The 16,745-nt window shown below is 42.9% G+C and overlaps 2 protein-coding genes across 4 annotated transcripts; one reads left to right on the forward strand and one right to left on the reverse strand.

The window, feature by feature from the left end:
* Window positions 1-98: 98 nt before the first annotated feature.
* Window positions 99-10,060, reverse strand: KARS1 (lysyl-tRNA synthetase 1). 2 transcript variants are annotated; one of them, XM_084294878.1, is made up of 14 exons: window positions 9,950-10,060; window positions 9,068-9,218; window positions 8,697-8,862; window positions 8,189-8,282; window positions 7,715-7,901; window positions 7,422-7,547; window positions 5,537-5,656; window positions 4,537-4,699; window positions 4,274-4,447; window positions 3,401-3,486; window positions 2,620-2,705; window positions 2,251-2,377; window positions 462-605; window positions 99-225 (listed from the first exon to the last, which is right to left on the reverse strand). In XM_084294878.1, exons 1-14 carry the CDS (start codon window positions 10,009-10,011, stop codon window positions 139-141), a joined length of 1,773 nt encoding a protein of 590 aa, XP_084151004.1. In that variant the 5' UTR covers window positions 10,012-10,060; the 3' UTR covers window positions 99-138. The 2 variants fall into 2 exon arrangements, with proteins under 2 accessions (XP_084151004.1, XP_084151005.1); XM_084294879.1 differs by lacking the exon at window positions 9,950-10,060 and adding an exon at window positions 9,735-9,920.
* An 8-nt stretch (window positions 10,061-10,068) lies between these two features.
* Window positions 10,069-13,496, forward strand: TERF2IP (TERF2 interacting protein; the record flags this gene model as incomplete). Of its 2 annotated transcripts, XM_084294883.1 has the most annotated exons (3): window positions 10,069-10,567; window positions 10,652-10,731; window positions 11,591-13,496. In XM_084294883.1, the coding sequence occupies 3 exons, from the start codon at window positions 10,069-10,071 to the stop codon at window positions 12,032-12,034; spliced, it is 1,023 nt and encodes a 340-aa protein (XP_084151009.1). In that variant the 3' UTR covers window positions 12,035-13,496. The 2 variants fall into 2 exon arrangements, with proteins under 2 accessions (XP_084151009.1, XP_084151008.1); XM_084294882.1 differs by having other exon boundaries at window positions 10,069-10,731.
* Between the last annotated feature and the right edge of the window lie 3,249 nt (window positions 13,497-16,745).

Genomic DNA, 16,745 nt, shown 5'->3' on the forward strand with positions numbered 1-16,745 from the left:
CCGCGCACGCGCGGCCCCAGGCTCCGCCCCCGGAGCGCGCGGACATCGGGGAAGAGGGAGCTCCCGCGCAGGCGCACACAGAGACACAGGGGCACTCGCGCGGCACAGAGCTGCATTTATTGACGACCACCCCGGGCGTCACACGGAGGTGCCTTCGGCAGGCTGCTCGGGCTGCGCCTCCTTCCTCTTGTCCTCCGGCTTCATGGCGGGGAAGAGCAGCACCTCCTGCAAAGACCGACACCCTCAGAGCGCGCCAGGCCCCCGGCCCGCAGAGCGCCGCGGCGCGGAAGTCTCGCGAAAGCGCGGCTCGGCCCCGCCCCGGCACGCGGCCGGGAGCGGCGCTCGGCGGTTCGGGCGGCTTCCGGGGGCGGGGCGACGCCCGCGGCCTCCCGCGCTCCGCTCGGCGGGACCGCGTGGCAGCTCTCCAGCCGCCCGCAGCAGGCGCCGCCGCTCCCGTTTACCTTGATGTTACTGGAATCCGTAAGGAACATGGCGAAGCGATCGATTCCCATGCCCCAGCCAGCTGTAGGAGGGAGGCCGTACTCCAGTGCGGTGCAGAAGTTTTCGTCAATAAACATGGCTTCATCGTCGCCTGCAGCCTTTGCCTAAATGAGAAAATAAGCGATAAAAGGCAGGGTCGTACAGAGCTAGACGCTACCGGTTCTACTAGTTGCCATCAGAAATGAGTATGTTTGTAGCAGCCGTGTAACTGATAAAACCAAAGCTTTATGCAGCCACAAAAGTGAGTAACAAATGAGGGAAGTTTAATCACCCAGAAAAAGAATGCTGTGGAAGCTGGCTGTACAGGTGCTTCCAAATCAACTCTAAGCTCAACTTCTTTGTGACCCAGAAGCTTCTTTTCTAGACAAACGTTCAGCCTTTTTGCTTCAGTAAAAGCAATCTCCAGAGACGCATGGCAGCAGACCACCGTGGAATAAATCGCTTTCAAAAGCTTCTCGGGTTCTTTATCACTTCCAAGTACCCCTTTAACGTTTGCAGAAACAACTAAGAACCAGAATCATTTGAATCACCAGCAATTGCTCCATGAAACAAAATTAAACAGTTGCTTTCCCCCCCCCCCCCATGTGGAAAGATTATAATCCCTGACACTGAGGAAGTAATTAACACTTCTTACAAAAATTGGCCCTAACAGCCTCCAAGTGCTAAAGGTGATGATGATAAAAATGCAGACTAGTCAAGCCCCTCAAATGTACAACACGTCAGTGTTGAAACAACTAACGTTTTGGTATACATAGTTTCAAGAAACACTCTCCCAAAGTATTAAACTTTTCTGCTTGAGTCTGAAATCCTGAAATGTGAACTGCCACCCTTAGACTCAATTTCCCCCTTAAGCCTTCAGGCAAATTTTAATTTAAAACAAAGAATCACAGGTCTGCAGAGACTAGGCATAATCAGACAACAGCAGCAAACAAACATACAGCAGACCCAAGGAGAAAGAAATCTTTAATAATATTCACACTGACAACATTTTGAAATTTACTAACAAGTAAGTTAGTTAACATATTTTCCTGTTTTCGATAACTGTTTAATCCTCTCAGGTAATGTGAAGCCATCATAAACAGTAGAAATAACAGGAATTCTCTGCAGACCACACCATCTGACCTCAATCATGTATGCACACACGCATCCATGTGCGTGTATACGTAATTAATAACAAAGCCAGTTTGAGTCCCTCCTTTCCCAGACTTATGTAGAGACACCTAGTGCTATCAATTTCCAGGCATAATAATTTCCAGTTTGCAGCTCTATTCTGTGAAACAATTTAAAAGAGCTCAGAGTTCTGAAAATTAGACTCAACATTCAAACTTTTATTGGACACAGAAACTTATTTAAGAAACTGGAAATATGATGTTGTATGATTACATGAAGGCTTAATTGTGGAAAAATAACTCACTTTCACTCCAAGTAACACAGAGAAAATACCCTGCACATCTGCTTTTTTTCAGATAAGTACTTCAGGTAGAAAAAAAAAGCATGCTATTCCAAAACCTGGCAGTGCTACTATAAACTAATCAACAGAAGAGTTTAGACATGTTTACATTAGAGCAAGGTTCCTTTAAAAGGAAGTAAGTTTTAATGAAAGGGTTTCACTTGAGTGAGGAACACTCACTCAAAGTATTAACAACCCTTTTCAGCTGTAGGGACTAGTGACAGATTTGGAATTAGGCATAGAAAATACTCTTTACTTATGTGCCTAAATCATTGATTCACTATCAGCAAACACCCTACCTTGGCCTGATCCTCAAAAAGCTGCCGCTGCCGGAAAGGATCATTAAGTTCTGTGTATGCATTGCACACTTCCTTCTTCATCACAAAGAGTTCAAAACGTTCTGTTAGTCCCCGATGAGTGCGATGCCTACATCAAAAGAGGCAAACCAACCACACCTTAAAATAAATAGCTTTACAAAAACAATAGATCACATACATGACGTCAAGAAGTCTACCCACATTTAGCAGTAACAGCTGTCAAAACTTTAAACTACTCAGTATGAGCACACCTGTTCTCTGGATGCTAGGCTTCACAGTTCAAGAACCTACCTGGATTGGTGTAAAAATAGAGGATTAAGGAGTTACATACTAACTGTCTCATACTCTTACCATTTGGCTAGAGGACTCATGATCTGAGGGTGATCACAGATGAATGTTGGGTTGATACAAGTGACTTCCAGAAATTCACCAACTAACTGGGAAAACAAAAGCAAAAGTTGTGTAGAGTACAGTAACGCTTTCCAGCACTGCCTTTCCCAAACATCTTAATTCCTTCTCTTCAGTACTGAAGAATGTACCATGAAACTGAGAAGTTTCTCAACTAATAATGCTTAATCACGGCAATGTTCTCACTAATAGAGCACATACGTCCTAGCTGGATAAGAAACAGTGACATAGCTGTGTTGTTTTTTTTTTTTTTCCTGATGCTTTTTTTATTGGCCTTTGTTATGATGTGCAAATGAAATTACGTTACTATTTTTGTTAACAGGTTCTATAAGGCAATATGCTGGGTACAAAGGAAAAGACTTAATACAGTTGATAAAAGAACTATATGGGAAGCCTACCAGTTTGATAAGATACATACAAACAAACAGATCTCTTGAAAAAAAAAAATTGACATAAGGATAAAGCAGATTTTTTAGGGGCACAGGAAACGAGTTTTCAACCTAAAATTCTCTAGATCTCATATTAAGCAGGTATCAGTCAACTACGTTTTAGTGTAGACAACAGGATTTTGATAAAACAAGTTTTATCACTGTCATAAAGAAACAGCTTTAGCCTATGTCAGTGTATTTTGTCACATGCAGCTAAACTTGTTCTGAAGAGACTTCTATTGATACAGACAGATCCTGAAATATGTTAGGACTATCAAAAAATCACTGTTACTTACTCTGTCAAGAAGCCTTGCTGTTGTCCTGGGAGGTGGACACTCAACATTTCTTGCCACACAAAGGTCATCAAAGAACCTGCGAGTTTCTAAAAACAGTTGTAGACAAAAAATTAGAAAAGCCATCCAGGCAGCCACATCTTTTCTTCCTGCATACTTCAAAAGGTTTTATAGTGGTTCTTTAAATCTCTATAGTAGAAAACATTAACAGTAGAAATCATCATGGAAAATATTACCTCAAATGTCAGTTTCAAACACTACGAAAATATTTTTTTTGGCTTCGTATTTTTGTTTTTTATCAGTTTACACTAAAATCTAAGTTATTTTGCATTTCGGAAAATCAGAAAATAGTTACATACAATCCTGCATCACAATTGTCAGATATTATTATTTAAACAAACAAACAAACAAACAAAAGCACTAAAAAGTGTATGAACTTATTTCCTTACAAATTATGATTTCAAGAATAAAATAGCAGACACACATACTTTGAAGAATGCCCAAAATAATCTTACTCCTAACCTATGATCACAGGCACGGAGACTCAATTGCACAAAAGACAGAAGAAATAAGAAATAAAAAGCTGTGTTTCTTTAACAGATCAAGTTCTCCTCAGATTACGTCTTCTGAGTATACAGCATTATATATACTCCACAAAGGAAGAGGTGAAAGAGTCAGAACTTGCTAAAAACTGCATGGCACGAAGGCTTCACTTCATTCTGGACTCTCATGTAACAGACAAATTGAGAGCAAATCAATCCCATGTACTGACACCACTTCAAAAAAGTAGCTGACAGACTGCAGGCTGAGGACTTCAAATCTTTGCTCTCTGTGTGTTAAGTAAGAATAACAGGACATGCATAAACACCGTCTAACCTTCAGTTTCAAAGGACTCAGCTGATGGAAATTTCACTCCTAGAACCTTTTCCAATTCATCCACCATGCTAATGCGTCGGAAAGGAAGGGTAAAATCTATCTCGTATGCCTGTCCATCTTGACCATCTGGATGGTAAGTGATCTTGTAGCTTCCAGTAATATGTTTCACCATCCCTACAAGAGTATAGAAGGGAGTATACAACATAATATACAGTTCTTTCTGGGGATTCTTATTCTTTTTTAATTAATATTGCATATGTCACCTGAAAGCAGCTTCTCTGTAATTTCCATCAAGTCATGGTAGTCTGCATAAGCCATGTAGAATTCACAAGTTGTGAACTCAGGGTTGTGAGTCAAATCAATTCCTTCATTCCGGAACTGACGCCCAATTTCATATACTCTGTCCAAGCCTCCAACCACCACCATCTAAACAAAAGGAAATTCTAGTAAATACCAACATTTTCGAAGAACTGAAAAGAGCTCATACAAACATAACTGCAACATGACCTGAAAAATCTGATTCAAGATCCATTTTGTTTCCACTAATCCACTGAGTCCACTGTTCTTCAGGAATAATCCTAATTTATTTATTTATTTTAAATAATGAGATGTGCCCTTGCCGCTAAGAAGGCTAATAGTGCTCTTGGCTGCACTAACAAAGTATTGCCAGTGGGTCAAGGGAGGTGATCCTTCCTTTCCACTCAGCCCTAGTGAGGCAACACCTGGAGAACCGTGTCCAGTTCCAGACCCCTGTGCAACAGAGACATAGTCACACTGGAGAGAGTCCAGTGAAGGGCCACTAAGATGAGTTCAGGAACACTTCCGCAATGAGGAAAGGCTGAGAAAGACGGGACTGTCTAGGCTAGACAAGGCTCCAGGGGAAATCTTATCAATATATATAAATAACTGAAGAAAGGATGTGAAGATGGAGCCAGGCTCACTTCAGTGGTGCCCATTGACAAGAAAAGAAGCAGTAAGTACAAACTGGAATACAGGAGGCTCCATCTGAATATCAGGTAGCTTTTGTATCGTACGGTTGACTGGCACAGTCTGCCCAGAGAGGTTGTTAAATCGCCTCTTTGTAGATATTCAGAAGCTCTCTGGATACGGTCCTGGGCAACTTGCTCTGAATGGCCCTGCTTGAATTGGGTGTTTGGACAGATGACCTCCAGAGGCCCCTTCCAACCTCAACCATTCTGTGATTCTGTGAGATCACAACAGGCTGGAGAATATAGGATTAACCATGTGGGGCTTGTATTTTACCTTGTGGTAAAGCTCCGGAGCAATTCTCATATATAAATTCATATCAAGCTCATTATGGTATGTGATAAAAGGTCTTGCCATGGCTCCACCTGGAATTATATTCATCATAGGAGTTTCAATCTGTAAAATAGTAACAAAACAACAGATTTTAACATTGACATAAATATTTCCAGGCTCCTCCTCAATACCTACCGTGCTTTCATCTTTTGGGTATTTCTGTTTCCACAGCAGAACTCCGTGAAACAAGAAAACCAACCAACCACAGCTAGCTCTGATGAAAAAAATCTCTGCATTTCACTTAGTCTTTGACATTCCAGCATATGAAAACAATTCTGTAGTAAAGGCCATTTCTCCCATGAAGTCAATAATAATACAAACAATATACACTATCAACTACGAGAGAAAGAGACTTACACGTAAGTTCAACATCAAATTCAGGGAAAGAAGAAACTGACAGGCAAGTACGAAAATAAAGACGACCTTTGTAAAAATGGAATGACAGAATGATTTACAAATCAAACCTCAGCCCCGTACTCAGAGTACAGGTGAAAGTGGCAAAACAGTACAAGCAGCTGCTCCTCTATAAGTCTGCCCAAGTGATAAGAATGATTTTCTAATTGATTCTGTGGGAGATACGCTATTTAATCTGCTGTGCTGACCTACAGGCTTGGCTTACACATCAGCATAAAGAACTTCAGGATGCCAGCTATATCCTCATACCTCACTACCAACAAGAATTAATCTCCTGTTAATAACCTCAAATCATGAAAACAAGTATTTCATAATTCATGACAGAACTGTTTATAGCAGTGCAGAAGAGGAACTACAGCGAGACTCAGGGCTTCTGGGAAAGAACAAAGATCAGGGCAAAACCAGAAGTTGACGTGTGATAACGACAGAACAAGAACGCAGCTAGAACTTGAAAAAGAGGAGGAACATCCTAAGATATGTATTAATATAGGTCTCTAAGTATTTTGGGTTTCTCCAAACACATCTGCACTATATATCAGACTGAGCTTCAGAGAACAGAAAGCAGTGAGCATGCCAGACAGTACCGGAATCAGAAACGCAGTTTAACTTTGGAGCATTGAACTGACTGCAAAGAAGCCCTGACAGTAACCTGAAGAGCACGGTACAATACCTATGACAGTTCAGATGTATTTTTCTCAAAATCAAGCGAGTATCTGCCCGTGGTATGACACTAAATCATGCCACATGGACCCTAATGACTCAGCATTGACTCATGCATCTTTAGATTGCTGACGATTCCCTGACTCTGCCTTTTATTTTGTTCATGTATTTACACTTCGCATAAATTGAGAAGGACTCTCATGGTTCTCTTTCATCAAATTATTGTCAAAATAGTATAATTTGTAAGTACTAGATTAAAAGCAAAAAAAAAAAAAAAAAAAAAAAATCAAAGAAAGATTTTAAAGCCTTTACATGGCAAGACAGAGATGACATAATGACATAGCACAGGTTCAGACTGCTTCATCCTTCCTCTGCTCTCAAAAAACTCCAGTGGCAGATTTTGCAGATTCGGCTGATAAACTCTTAATGGAACTATATTATGTCAAAATGCCATTGCAAAGATGTCACTTCTACCTTACACTACTGAAATAAGAAAAAGACAACAGCAGTTTGAAGTTCTACCTTCATAAATGTTTTCTGAATCACAGGCTACCAACTGAGCAATAGTCTTAACTTTAAAAAGAGGGAAAATAAAACAGCTCCTGTTACCTGAAACTGATAAACACACCGTGTTGAGGTAATTGCTCTCACTCTATTAATATTTCGCATGTGAGCCTGAATATACAGTATCCCTGAAGCTGAGAAGCCCCAAACACATTGAGTATGCAGACAGAAACAAACAATAAAGCCTTACCTCTAAGAAGCCCAATTCATCTAGAAAGCTCCGGATATATGTCACAATCTTTGCACGGGTTATAAATTTTTGCCTCACATAATCATTAAGAATTAAATCCAAGTATCTCTGACGATATCTAGTTTCCTGAAAAGAACAAATATTTTTAGAACAAGCTAGACAAAATGTACTGCCAAAGAAAAGAAGTACCAAAACAAGATGAATGGCTCTTTGTTCACTGATACCATCAGCAGATCTGAACGGATGACCTGTCAAATCACCTCCAAGAGTCACAGGTACGGCAGGTACCTTACCTTATCTTTAAGGCCAAAGTGAAGATGAGGCAACATGTGCAGGCATGGAGATAACAGAGTTATTTCGTAAGGAATAATACTCAGTTCCCCTTTCTTTGTTTTCCCAGGATTTCCTTCTACACCAATAATGTCCCCACGACGCAGCTTGTTGTTAATACAGAAATATTCTTCCTCAGATTTGTAAAGTCTGTAATTACAAAAAAAAAAAAAAAAAAAAAGTAAGTAGTTTTGCTTGAAGTTCAACATTCCAACTGTCCTGCAAGTCTCTCCTCAGGCCAAATTCTTAAAAACAAGAATCCTTCTAATAAGGAAGCCATACATAACAGCCTAAGCAAAACGCTACCTGCCTACCTAAGACAATCCCTAGCCAAACAGCTTAGCTAAGGCAATGAAATAACTGGATGCCCAAATACACATTTCTAAGTCCTAGAGAACAGTTCAATTTAGAATGCTACTGGGAATATTTCTACTTACCTGGAATTTGCCATGACCTGCAACTTGACTCCTTCACCACGAAGATCATAGAAAATCAGTTTCCCTCCAGAGGCACGCTTTGCGTGGATTCGACCTAAATACCAAAAGCATGCAGAACACTGAGAAACATGTCCCTAACAGAAGGACACAAGGGCAAAAGCTACAATATTACCACCACCCGTAAAAAAGACCATCAGTTCTGAACTGATCACTAAATGTGGAAGAGAAGCAGTTAAAATCTTAAAACTAACATGACTACACAAAAGTTCACGTGAGCTTTGAGTCCTGAAGCCAAAATCACAATCTAATGTTATACTTGTAAGGTAAGTTGCAACAATCCACTAAGTCTGAAAGCCTGTCCTAAATAGTATAATGCTGCTACAGACTTAGCTTCATGACTAAGAGGATCAGCAAAATTTGAAAACAGACCACCCCATCTCTAAAACCAGCTAGGGCTTAGCTCTGAAAATCAACAGGCCATCCTTCTGTATTCCAGATTAGCTTTTACCTGCCACTCTCACTGTAATGTCTGTCAGGTGATCTCCTGGCTGCAAGTGACTGTATTTCTCTATAAAATCTGAGAGAGATAAGTCTACGTGGAACTTGTGGGGATAAGGATCTTCATTGGTGCCCTGCAGCTGCTGGATTGCATGGCTACGGATCTTGTAATATTGCTGTAACAATAAACAAGCAAGACCGAATGATTTTATTAGAATCTTAAAGCATTTTACAAGTTAAAACACTGCTACCCTGACTTAGGAATATGTGTCTCCTCTCCCCCCCCCCTTTTAACCATTTAGTTCATTCTGAATAAAAATCAAATGTAGATCAACAATATTTATTCTCAAAACAGTAATAAGCACATGTCCAGATTCTCACATTTGGATCCAAGTTTTCCTCATCAGCACCAATGTTATTCTCAGAGTCAGAAGTCAAGGAAGGCTTATTTGAATGCTTTTCACTTTGCTCTTTCTGCTTTGCCTCTTTTTCAGCTATTTTTCTTTCAGCCTTCAAACGCCTCTTCAGCTCACTGTAAAACAGAAGGAAAACAGATGCAGCAGGTACTTTGCTACTTGTATGGGCAAGCACTTTGCCAGATTCTGCCAAAACCTTACTGTAAAAATAGCCCCGTCATTTCCCTTACTGTGCCCTAAAGTCAAAATAATACTTAAGTGTGTTTAAGTGTTTCCTTCTCTGAAGGCTTTTAGTTCATTCCTTAAGAGATACGAATACTCAGGGAAAACTAAACCTGAATTAAGTATTGCGTAGACAGACCTTGAGGATGCGTTCCCTGGGAGCCCAAGGATCCTCTGCAGGCCCCCTTATACGAGCCTTCATAGAAGCAGAGCTACCCCACGCGGCAGGTAAGTGAAATGAGCTAAAAGTCAGGTTAAAGTCACCGGTTAAAGTCAGGCTCTGCTTCAGACTCCCGCTGCCGCCTTCGCGGCCCGCTCCCCGTGGAGCGCAGGGCCCCACAGCCCCCGGCCCCGCCGGCCGGAACTTCATGAGGAAAGAGGCGGGCCCGGCCAGATCGCAAAGCACCGACCTGCTTCGGTCATGAAGCGCCTGGCGCCATCGGAGCGCGGGCGCGGCCTTCCAGGCCCAGCCGCGGAGCCGCGCAGCTGCAGGCCTCAGCATGGCGCGCTCCAACGGATCACCTGGCGGCACACGCCGGACGTTCGCTCAGCTCAGCTCAGCTCAGCTCAGCTCAGCTCAGCTCAGCTCAGCATCGCCCCAGTTGCCCTGCCCGCCCACCCTCACTTTTTACTGAGGCGCGGCTCAGCGTCCCCCACGTCGCAACCCCGCTCCGCTGCGGCCGCCATCTTCGCTCCTCCCGCGGCCCTTCCGGTGCTGCGGCGCCTGCGCGTCGGCGGGCAGCGATGGCGGCGCGCGGGAAAGTGGAGGCAGGGCGCTCGCGGCAGCTGTTCCTGTGGGATGACGGGAGGCCGATGCGCTTCTACGTGCGGCCCGGGCTGACCAAGCTGCGCCTGGCGCCCCTGCTGCTGGCGGGCGGCGGGCGGCTGTGCCGCATCCAGGAGCCGGACGCCGTGCTCCTGGCGCAGCCCGGCGAGCAGGCGCCCGGCGGGGCCGTCTCCGCCGAGTACGTGACGGAGTGCATAAAGCGCAACCAGCGCCTGCCGCTGGAGCCCTTCCGGCTGCCCGCTGCGCCGCCCCCGCCGCCCGCCGCCTCGCCGCGCGGCCGCCTCGCCTTCACGGAGGCGGAGGACGCGGCGCTGCTGCAGGCCGTGCGCGGGCGGGGCGAGAGGCGGGTGGGCGGCAGGGCGCTGTGGAAGGAGCTGGAGCGGGCCGGCCTGACGCGGCACTCCTGGCAGGCCATGCGCGACCGCTACCTGCGGCACCTGAGGCCGCTGCGCGGGGGTGAGCAGGGGGCGGCCGATGGGGCCCGGGGGGAGCGGCGGCGGCGGCCCGGGCCCGGCAGCCATCGCCCGTCTCTTCCCGCAGAGCCCAAGCAGACGGAGGAGGAGCGCGCACGAGGCATGGGCATTTTCGAGGCAGCGAATCGGGAGTTTGAAAGCGACGAGGTGAGCGTTGGCGGCCGGCGGCGGGGCCGCAGCCGCTGCTGTGCCGCTGAGGGCGAGCTGCGCGCGGCAGCCCTGGCTGCCACGGAGTGGCTTTCCCATGCTGTAGCTCAGTTAAATTCTTGTTTTGCTTTGCACCGTGATACCCCTTATGCTATGGCGAAATGGGAGCTTCGTGTGAGCTGTGAACTATGTGGCTTGCGATGAGCAGCATCTCACTGCGGCACGTGCAATAGGGCCCGTTTGTGTAACTTGATTCTCTGCCCAAAGTTCGGCTGAGGAGGTTATCGTGACTGTTACATGCTATGATGTGTCAAGAGCTGTATTGGCAGCTTTTACCTTGGGCATAAAATGTTCGCGCAGTTGCATTACTGTTTATCTTTGCTTTTTGTACTTAGGTTGTTCAAATGGGGAGGTTCAGGCTGGATATTGGGAAAAGGTTTTTCACCCAGAGGGTGGTCGGGCACTGGAACAGGCTCCCTAGGGAAGTGGTCACAGCACTGAGTCTGCCGGAGTTCAAGAAGCGTGTGGAAAACACTCAGACACGTGGTCTGATTTTTGGGGGGCTGGTCTTGTAGGAACCCAGAAGTTGGACTCGATGATCCTTGTGGGTCCCTTCCAACTCAGATAGTCTATGATCCTTTGAAATACTCCCTTACATGTCTTGCTTTTCTGTGATCTTGTATATCCTTGTTAACATATATCGCTTCACTTCAGTCAGTGAATTTTGATGTGTCCAGTAATTAGTGAGTGTCTTTATATGTTATAGAAAGTCATGGTGGAAGATACTGATCACAGGGTAGCAGTAGTAACAGAAGCTTGCTGGGAAATATACCTAACTGATGATTTCTCTTACTTTTAGTCAGAAAGTGACACCTCAGATGCTCTAGAAGAACTTCCTACACAAGTTGGAGGGGGAAAGCCTCCAGGTGAAACGGCATCTGGTTTGAAGACTGGGATGGAGGACTGTGCTTTCCCTGGCACTCAGTTACAAAGGGAAGACAGACCAAGAAGCACTTGCTCTTCTTCCAGTGTGGTGGGAGAAGTAGTGAAAACTATGCGGCACTTCATGGAAAGGTTTAACATGGACCTGTTCACTGTTACACAGGCCTTTCTGAAAAACACTGGTGAAGTGGAGACTACATCATACTTTCTGCAGACAGGACAGCGTTTGGATGGATACCCTGTGTGGAGCAGAGAGGACGATTTAGAATTGCAAAAGGATGATGAGCATGTTAGAAGTAAATTGATAGCAAAATTTGGAGCTGAAAACGTAGCAAAGCGAGTAGCATTTAGGAAAAGTTAGTAAAAGTTAGATGGAAATGACTGTTCTGTTACAGTGGCAAGAACTTAATAAAAGCAAGGTCATTTCAGAAATGCAGATGTGATGGAGAATGTTATATTGTTCTAAAGTTTCAGAAATGCTTTAAAATAACTTTTATAAATGTCTGATTTCTTTTTTTTTTATTCAGAGCATACTGAACATTTAAAAGTAGAAAATGATGAAGAGAGAAATCCTATCCAGTATTAAGTTTTCTTAGTGAAAGTTTGCTTTAGACTGTATATTTACTATATAAGCCATCTGACAGCTTGGCCTGTACTTTATTGTATGTAGTGGATTTTGAATGAGGTTGGCTCCAAAGTGAGACAGACTCTCATTAAATACTGAAACCGCTGTCTTATTATATTAGTACATGATATCAACCTCCTTTCCGTTACATGTATCACTTCAGAATGCTGTGGATGATCATCTAGGAACGTACTCTGCCAGCTGTTGTCACTACCTTATGTTTTTGTTAATGGACCTTGATTAGTAGCTGACATGCAGAAACGATACCAGTGAAAATGTAACCCTCCAAAACAAGGGTTAAGAGCATGTTAGAAAATGTGTTTGAGGTGCTCAGTCTTATAAATAAATGCTGAGATCTGGGAACGACCAAAAAGTTCACCAGGACATTATAATACTGTCTCATGGTTACAGAGACCTCAGTTAAAATCTCAGGCAAGTGTGCAGTCATCTCAATTTTTGTTAACAACTTTCAACAGGTATTTTCCAGTACTAATATTGCAGGATTTGTTTAGTAACATTAAATTTACCATCTGTCCTTGTGATTTCAAAAAAATATTAGTTCTCCCCTAGTTACAGGTTGAAGAGTGCCAAGTCTTCAGTCTAGGCAAAGTAGCACTTCTGCTTAGACTGACCATGTAGTCTAGTTTGAAAAAGTAGACCAGCTTTCGGGGTCATATGCTGTAGTTCTGTCTAGCTGTATCCATCTCAGACTTGAAGTTAAAAATCTTTTAGTTGTGTAATGTCTGAGCAAGATAGAAAATAATGTCTGATATATGGTCATAATCTGAAAAAAATTAGTACATACAGCTTGAAATTGTGTTCTGGTCTCCATTATTATTTGAACAATCAGCTGGGCACTAGTCATTTATAACTCCTGTTAATCTGGAATTAGGTCATCCTTTTAGTGAAGTAAAATGGGGTTATAAAAGCAAAGGTTGATTATTTTTTTTTAAAATAATACTTTTTTTTTTTTTTTTTAGAGTCATTCACGGGGTTGTTGCTTGCTGCACTGTGGTACTCCGTAAAATTAAGTTGAATTAGGGAGTTGCTAGTTATAAGGCAAATTCAAATTATTGAAAGTCAATGATAACTTCATATAATGAGATTTCTATTTCAGAAAACCAATGTACTGAAACATCCATTGACTTGTAATATTGACAACTGTTATCCAAATAAATGCCAAAACTTTTAGACTGTGCAGTGTTCTACTAGACAGGTCATTTCCTGCTGAAACAGTTAGAATGGTTTGGTACATTCGTGCTGCTCTGACTGGTTCGTTGGGACTTGTGGGGAAGACCAGACAAGCACTTAACAAGAAACTGCAAGATAACATAGTAAATAAGGAGTAAGATTTAACAACAACAGAAACTTTTACATCTGGATTCAAAAATCTGATCAGTGCTGATAGCCAAGTTCAAGAGCATGAGACCCTCCTGCAGCCAAAAACTCCCAATTCCAGCTTATGTGGTGTACCTCAGCAGCACCATAGGCTCAGAATTCAATGAAATCATCTTGTGTAACCTAAACTACTCAAGCTCAAAGTGAGAGGTAGAACACCTCAAATGGCTGCAGCATAAGAAGTTCTGGTGTAAGACTTACCTGTATCTTTTATAATTACTATTTTTACCTGCTTTGTGACATTTCTTGAGAATGAGCTTGTCTTTTTCTGGGCAATTAGTCAGACCTTCAGTGCTGATTTCTGAGTCAGTATATTGTGCTTTTACCTTTGCAAAACCATTCAAAGAAATTGTCTAATACTGAAAACATTTCCATATGCACTTAGTGGTCTCTTTAGGTATGGGATCTGGATAAGAAGACAAAGAGTATAGTTTATTCAAGGTGGCACTCTTTCATCTGTTCTAAACTCGTGAAAAGCACTGCTTATCCACAGATACATTCTTTCCTGTGCAAGCACATAGGTCTAGGTCTCTTAATTGCTTATTTCCATCTCCTTATCCTGGAGATGTCACTATATCACACAGTTCTGGTTCAGAGCATTCTGGCTCTGCCTTCTCTTGTGATAAAAAAATAATTTCTCTGTTTTGTTTTACTAAGGACACAGTTACAGTCCTTTGGCTATGAGACACGTTGTCTTTCCACATTCATATTGGAGGCCCTGTGCTATTATATTAAGAACATTTTCTGTAGCCCAAGGAAGTATACATGCATCTTCCTTGTATAACTACCTGAAGCAGCTATATTTGTAAACATGGAAGAATGAGCAGAGTGGCAATGCAAGTGCCAGAACTTTGAGTTAAAGACAAACTTAAAGGCAGATAGTATTCGGTCTGCAATCCATTATCTGAATTTGGGTATTTCCTATTTGCTTCCTTTCAGAATTAGACAGCATTCATCAATATCAATGCATTCTGGCCATTCATAATTGAATTGACAATGAAGAACTGATTGCATGCACTAGGTTGGAAAGCAACAGACAGGAATACCCAAGAGTTAGTTTCTAAACATCTCTTTGACTAGTGGCTTTGCCATCCTACACTTTATTGGTATAAAAGCTGTTTACTCTTTTGAACTTGTAGAACATATGCTTGATATTTGTTTCTAAACAGACTACAACAATCTTTATTTATGCATGTGCCAAAGGATGTAGCCATAGTTTTATCAGTCATACTGTCTTGAAAGTTTGCCCATATCATCTTATGGGCTGCTGGCCAGCTGTTCTACCAGCTCCCTTGCTGGTAGGGCAGTTAACTTCTACTTACCCCTTCCTGCTCCACAGTTGGTCCCGCAACTCCCTTCTTAACTCTGCAGGATGGTCTTTTACCATCCTGCAGAGTTAAGAGCTGTGCTGGATATGGCCATGCCTGCCCCAGTGGAGGTGACGACAGAGCTGCTTCTGGCCTGGGAAGCTATCCCTCTTCTCTAGATTTCTACTCTTGGTGGTCCCAGAGTTCTTAACTTGGGATGGCTCATTAGTTTGTTCCATAATTGCAGTCTATTTAGCAGCTACTTTGTTTTGCGTCCACCCCATGCCATCACATGCTCTGCTTCCATCTCCCCCCCTTGTCTCTGCCCTGTTCTTCTCACAGTTTCCATGGCCTTTGCCATTAGTCCAGCTATGCTACTGGGGCTTGCTGTCCAAACAACACTCCCTCCTATCCTCCTCCCCAAGGTTCACTCTTCACTCCTGATTTGCCTGCATGCTTCCCACCACACCTCTCCTCTGCCCATCCCTGACACAGCTAATCATGGCAACCCTCCCCCCAAATAAATAAATAAATAAATGAGAGAGAAAGATTTCTCTGAGCCTCATTAATCCACCAGGTTGCCATGTCAGCCTATTGCATCTCAGAAGCCAAACCAGGTGATTTTGCCGTGAACAGATTAACAGTTTACAGGGTCCCTTGCATTGCCTTATCTGAGGAGAAGCTGTGACAGTGGTCATACAAACTTCAAAACAGGCTAGCCTGCAAAAATTGTCACATGATGAGGTCCTTTGCAATTCTTAGTACCAGTCTGACAGAAGTTCATAACACAAAGACTTATTGAGCATTACTAATGTCTTTCATTTAAAACATTTTTTTAAAAGAAAACAATCCACATAAACCAAGGTCCCAGAGGACTTTTTGAACAAGTAGCTCTGAATGTACTATTAAACTGACACACGTTGAAAGGACTCTGCAATTTACACATGAAATGGGATGTTTAGAGGAAGATGTTTGTGGGCATTTCATTCCCTAGGCGTACTAACAAGCTTTTCTCCTTGTCTTACAGAACACTGTTAAAAATATGCCAAAATAGTTTTGTTGTTCAGGTTTAAGCTACATATTCCCAATGGAGACAGAAGAATGGCATCTCCAATAGGGATGGGAGGTGGTGCAGAATGGCACAGTATACTAAGCATAAGTTTATTGTGCTCTAAGACAGGAAATAATGTGTTGAAACAAATTCAATAGAATAGCTTCCTGTTCTCCTCTCAGCTTTTTCAATCCACTGCCATGAACCTATGTTGTCAGTTCCAGTATTTATACCAATGGAATCTGTGTCCTTACCTTGTCTTTACAGTCTCAGCATTAGCATGAATTCTTCTCAGTCACACATGTGGGCTGTGAGAATTCCCAGGGCAAGAACTGTTCCTAGTTGTGAAAGCTGGATACAGAATTATTTCAGCTGAAAAATAAATGGATTCACGTAGTCCCAGTAATGTATTCCCATACAAAAACCTAAGAATTTCCACTTTCAGCTATAGATGGTTTATTCAAATTTCCTATTCCACAGTAAGTGAACACAGACATTTTGCCAACATTACCACCAGTGCTGGATGCTCAGGCATGGAAATGGAACAAAAGAAAGACTGAACTTGAAAACTTAGCCATTCTGAAAAAAGGATCTTCCCAGAAAACAACGTCTGGTTATCTTTGTGCCTCTTTTGGCATTGTATGTCCTGAGTGGCAGCATGACAAAGAATGTTCTCTTTATTCAGCTTCTG

The sequence above is a fragment of the Netta rufina genome (genome assembly GCF_964035555.1).
Source record: "Netta rufina genome assembly, chromosome: 13".
Lineage (NCBI taxonomy): Eukaryota > Metazoa > Chordata > Aves > Anseriformes > Anatidae > Netta > Netta rufina.

Bases quoted from the DNA above. Each gene is read 5' to 3' on its own strand.
- KARS1 (XM_084294879.1), bottom strand. From the start codon at position 9,826: ATGCTGAGGCCTGCAGCTGCGCGGCTCCGCGGCTGGGCCTGGAAGGCC. The intron at 7,548-7,714 runs GTAAGGTACCTG...TGTTCTTTTCAG, and splicing joins ACTTTGGCCTTAAAGATAAG to GAAACTAGATATCGTCAGAG. The intron at 226-461 runs GTAAACGGGAGC...CGGTCTTTGCAG, and splicing joins CGGATTCCAGTAACATCAAG to GAGGTGCTGCTCTTCCCCGC.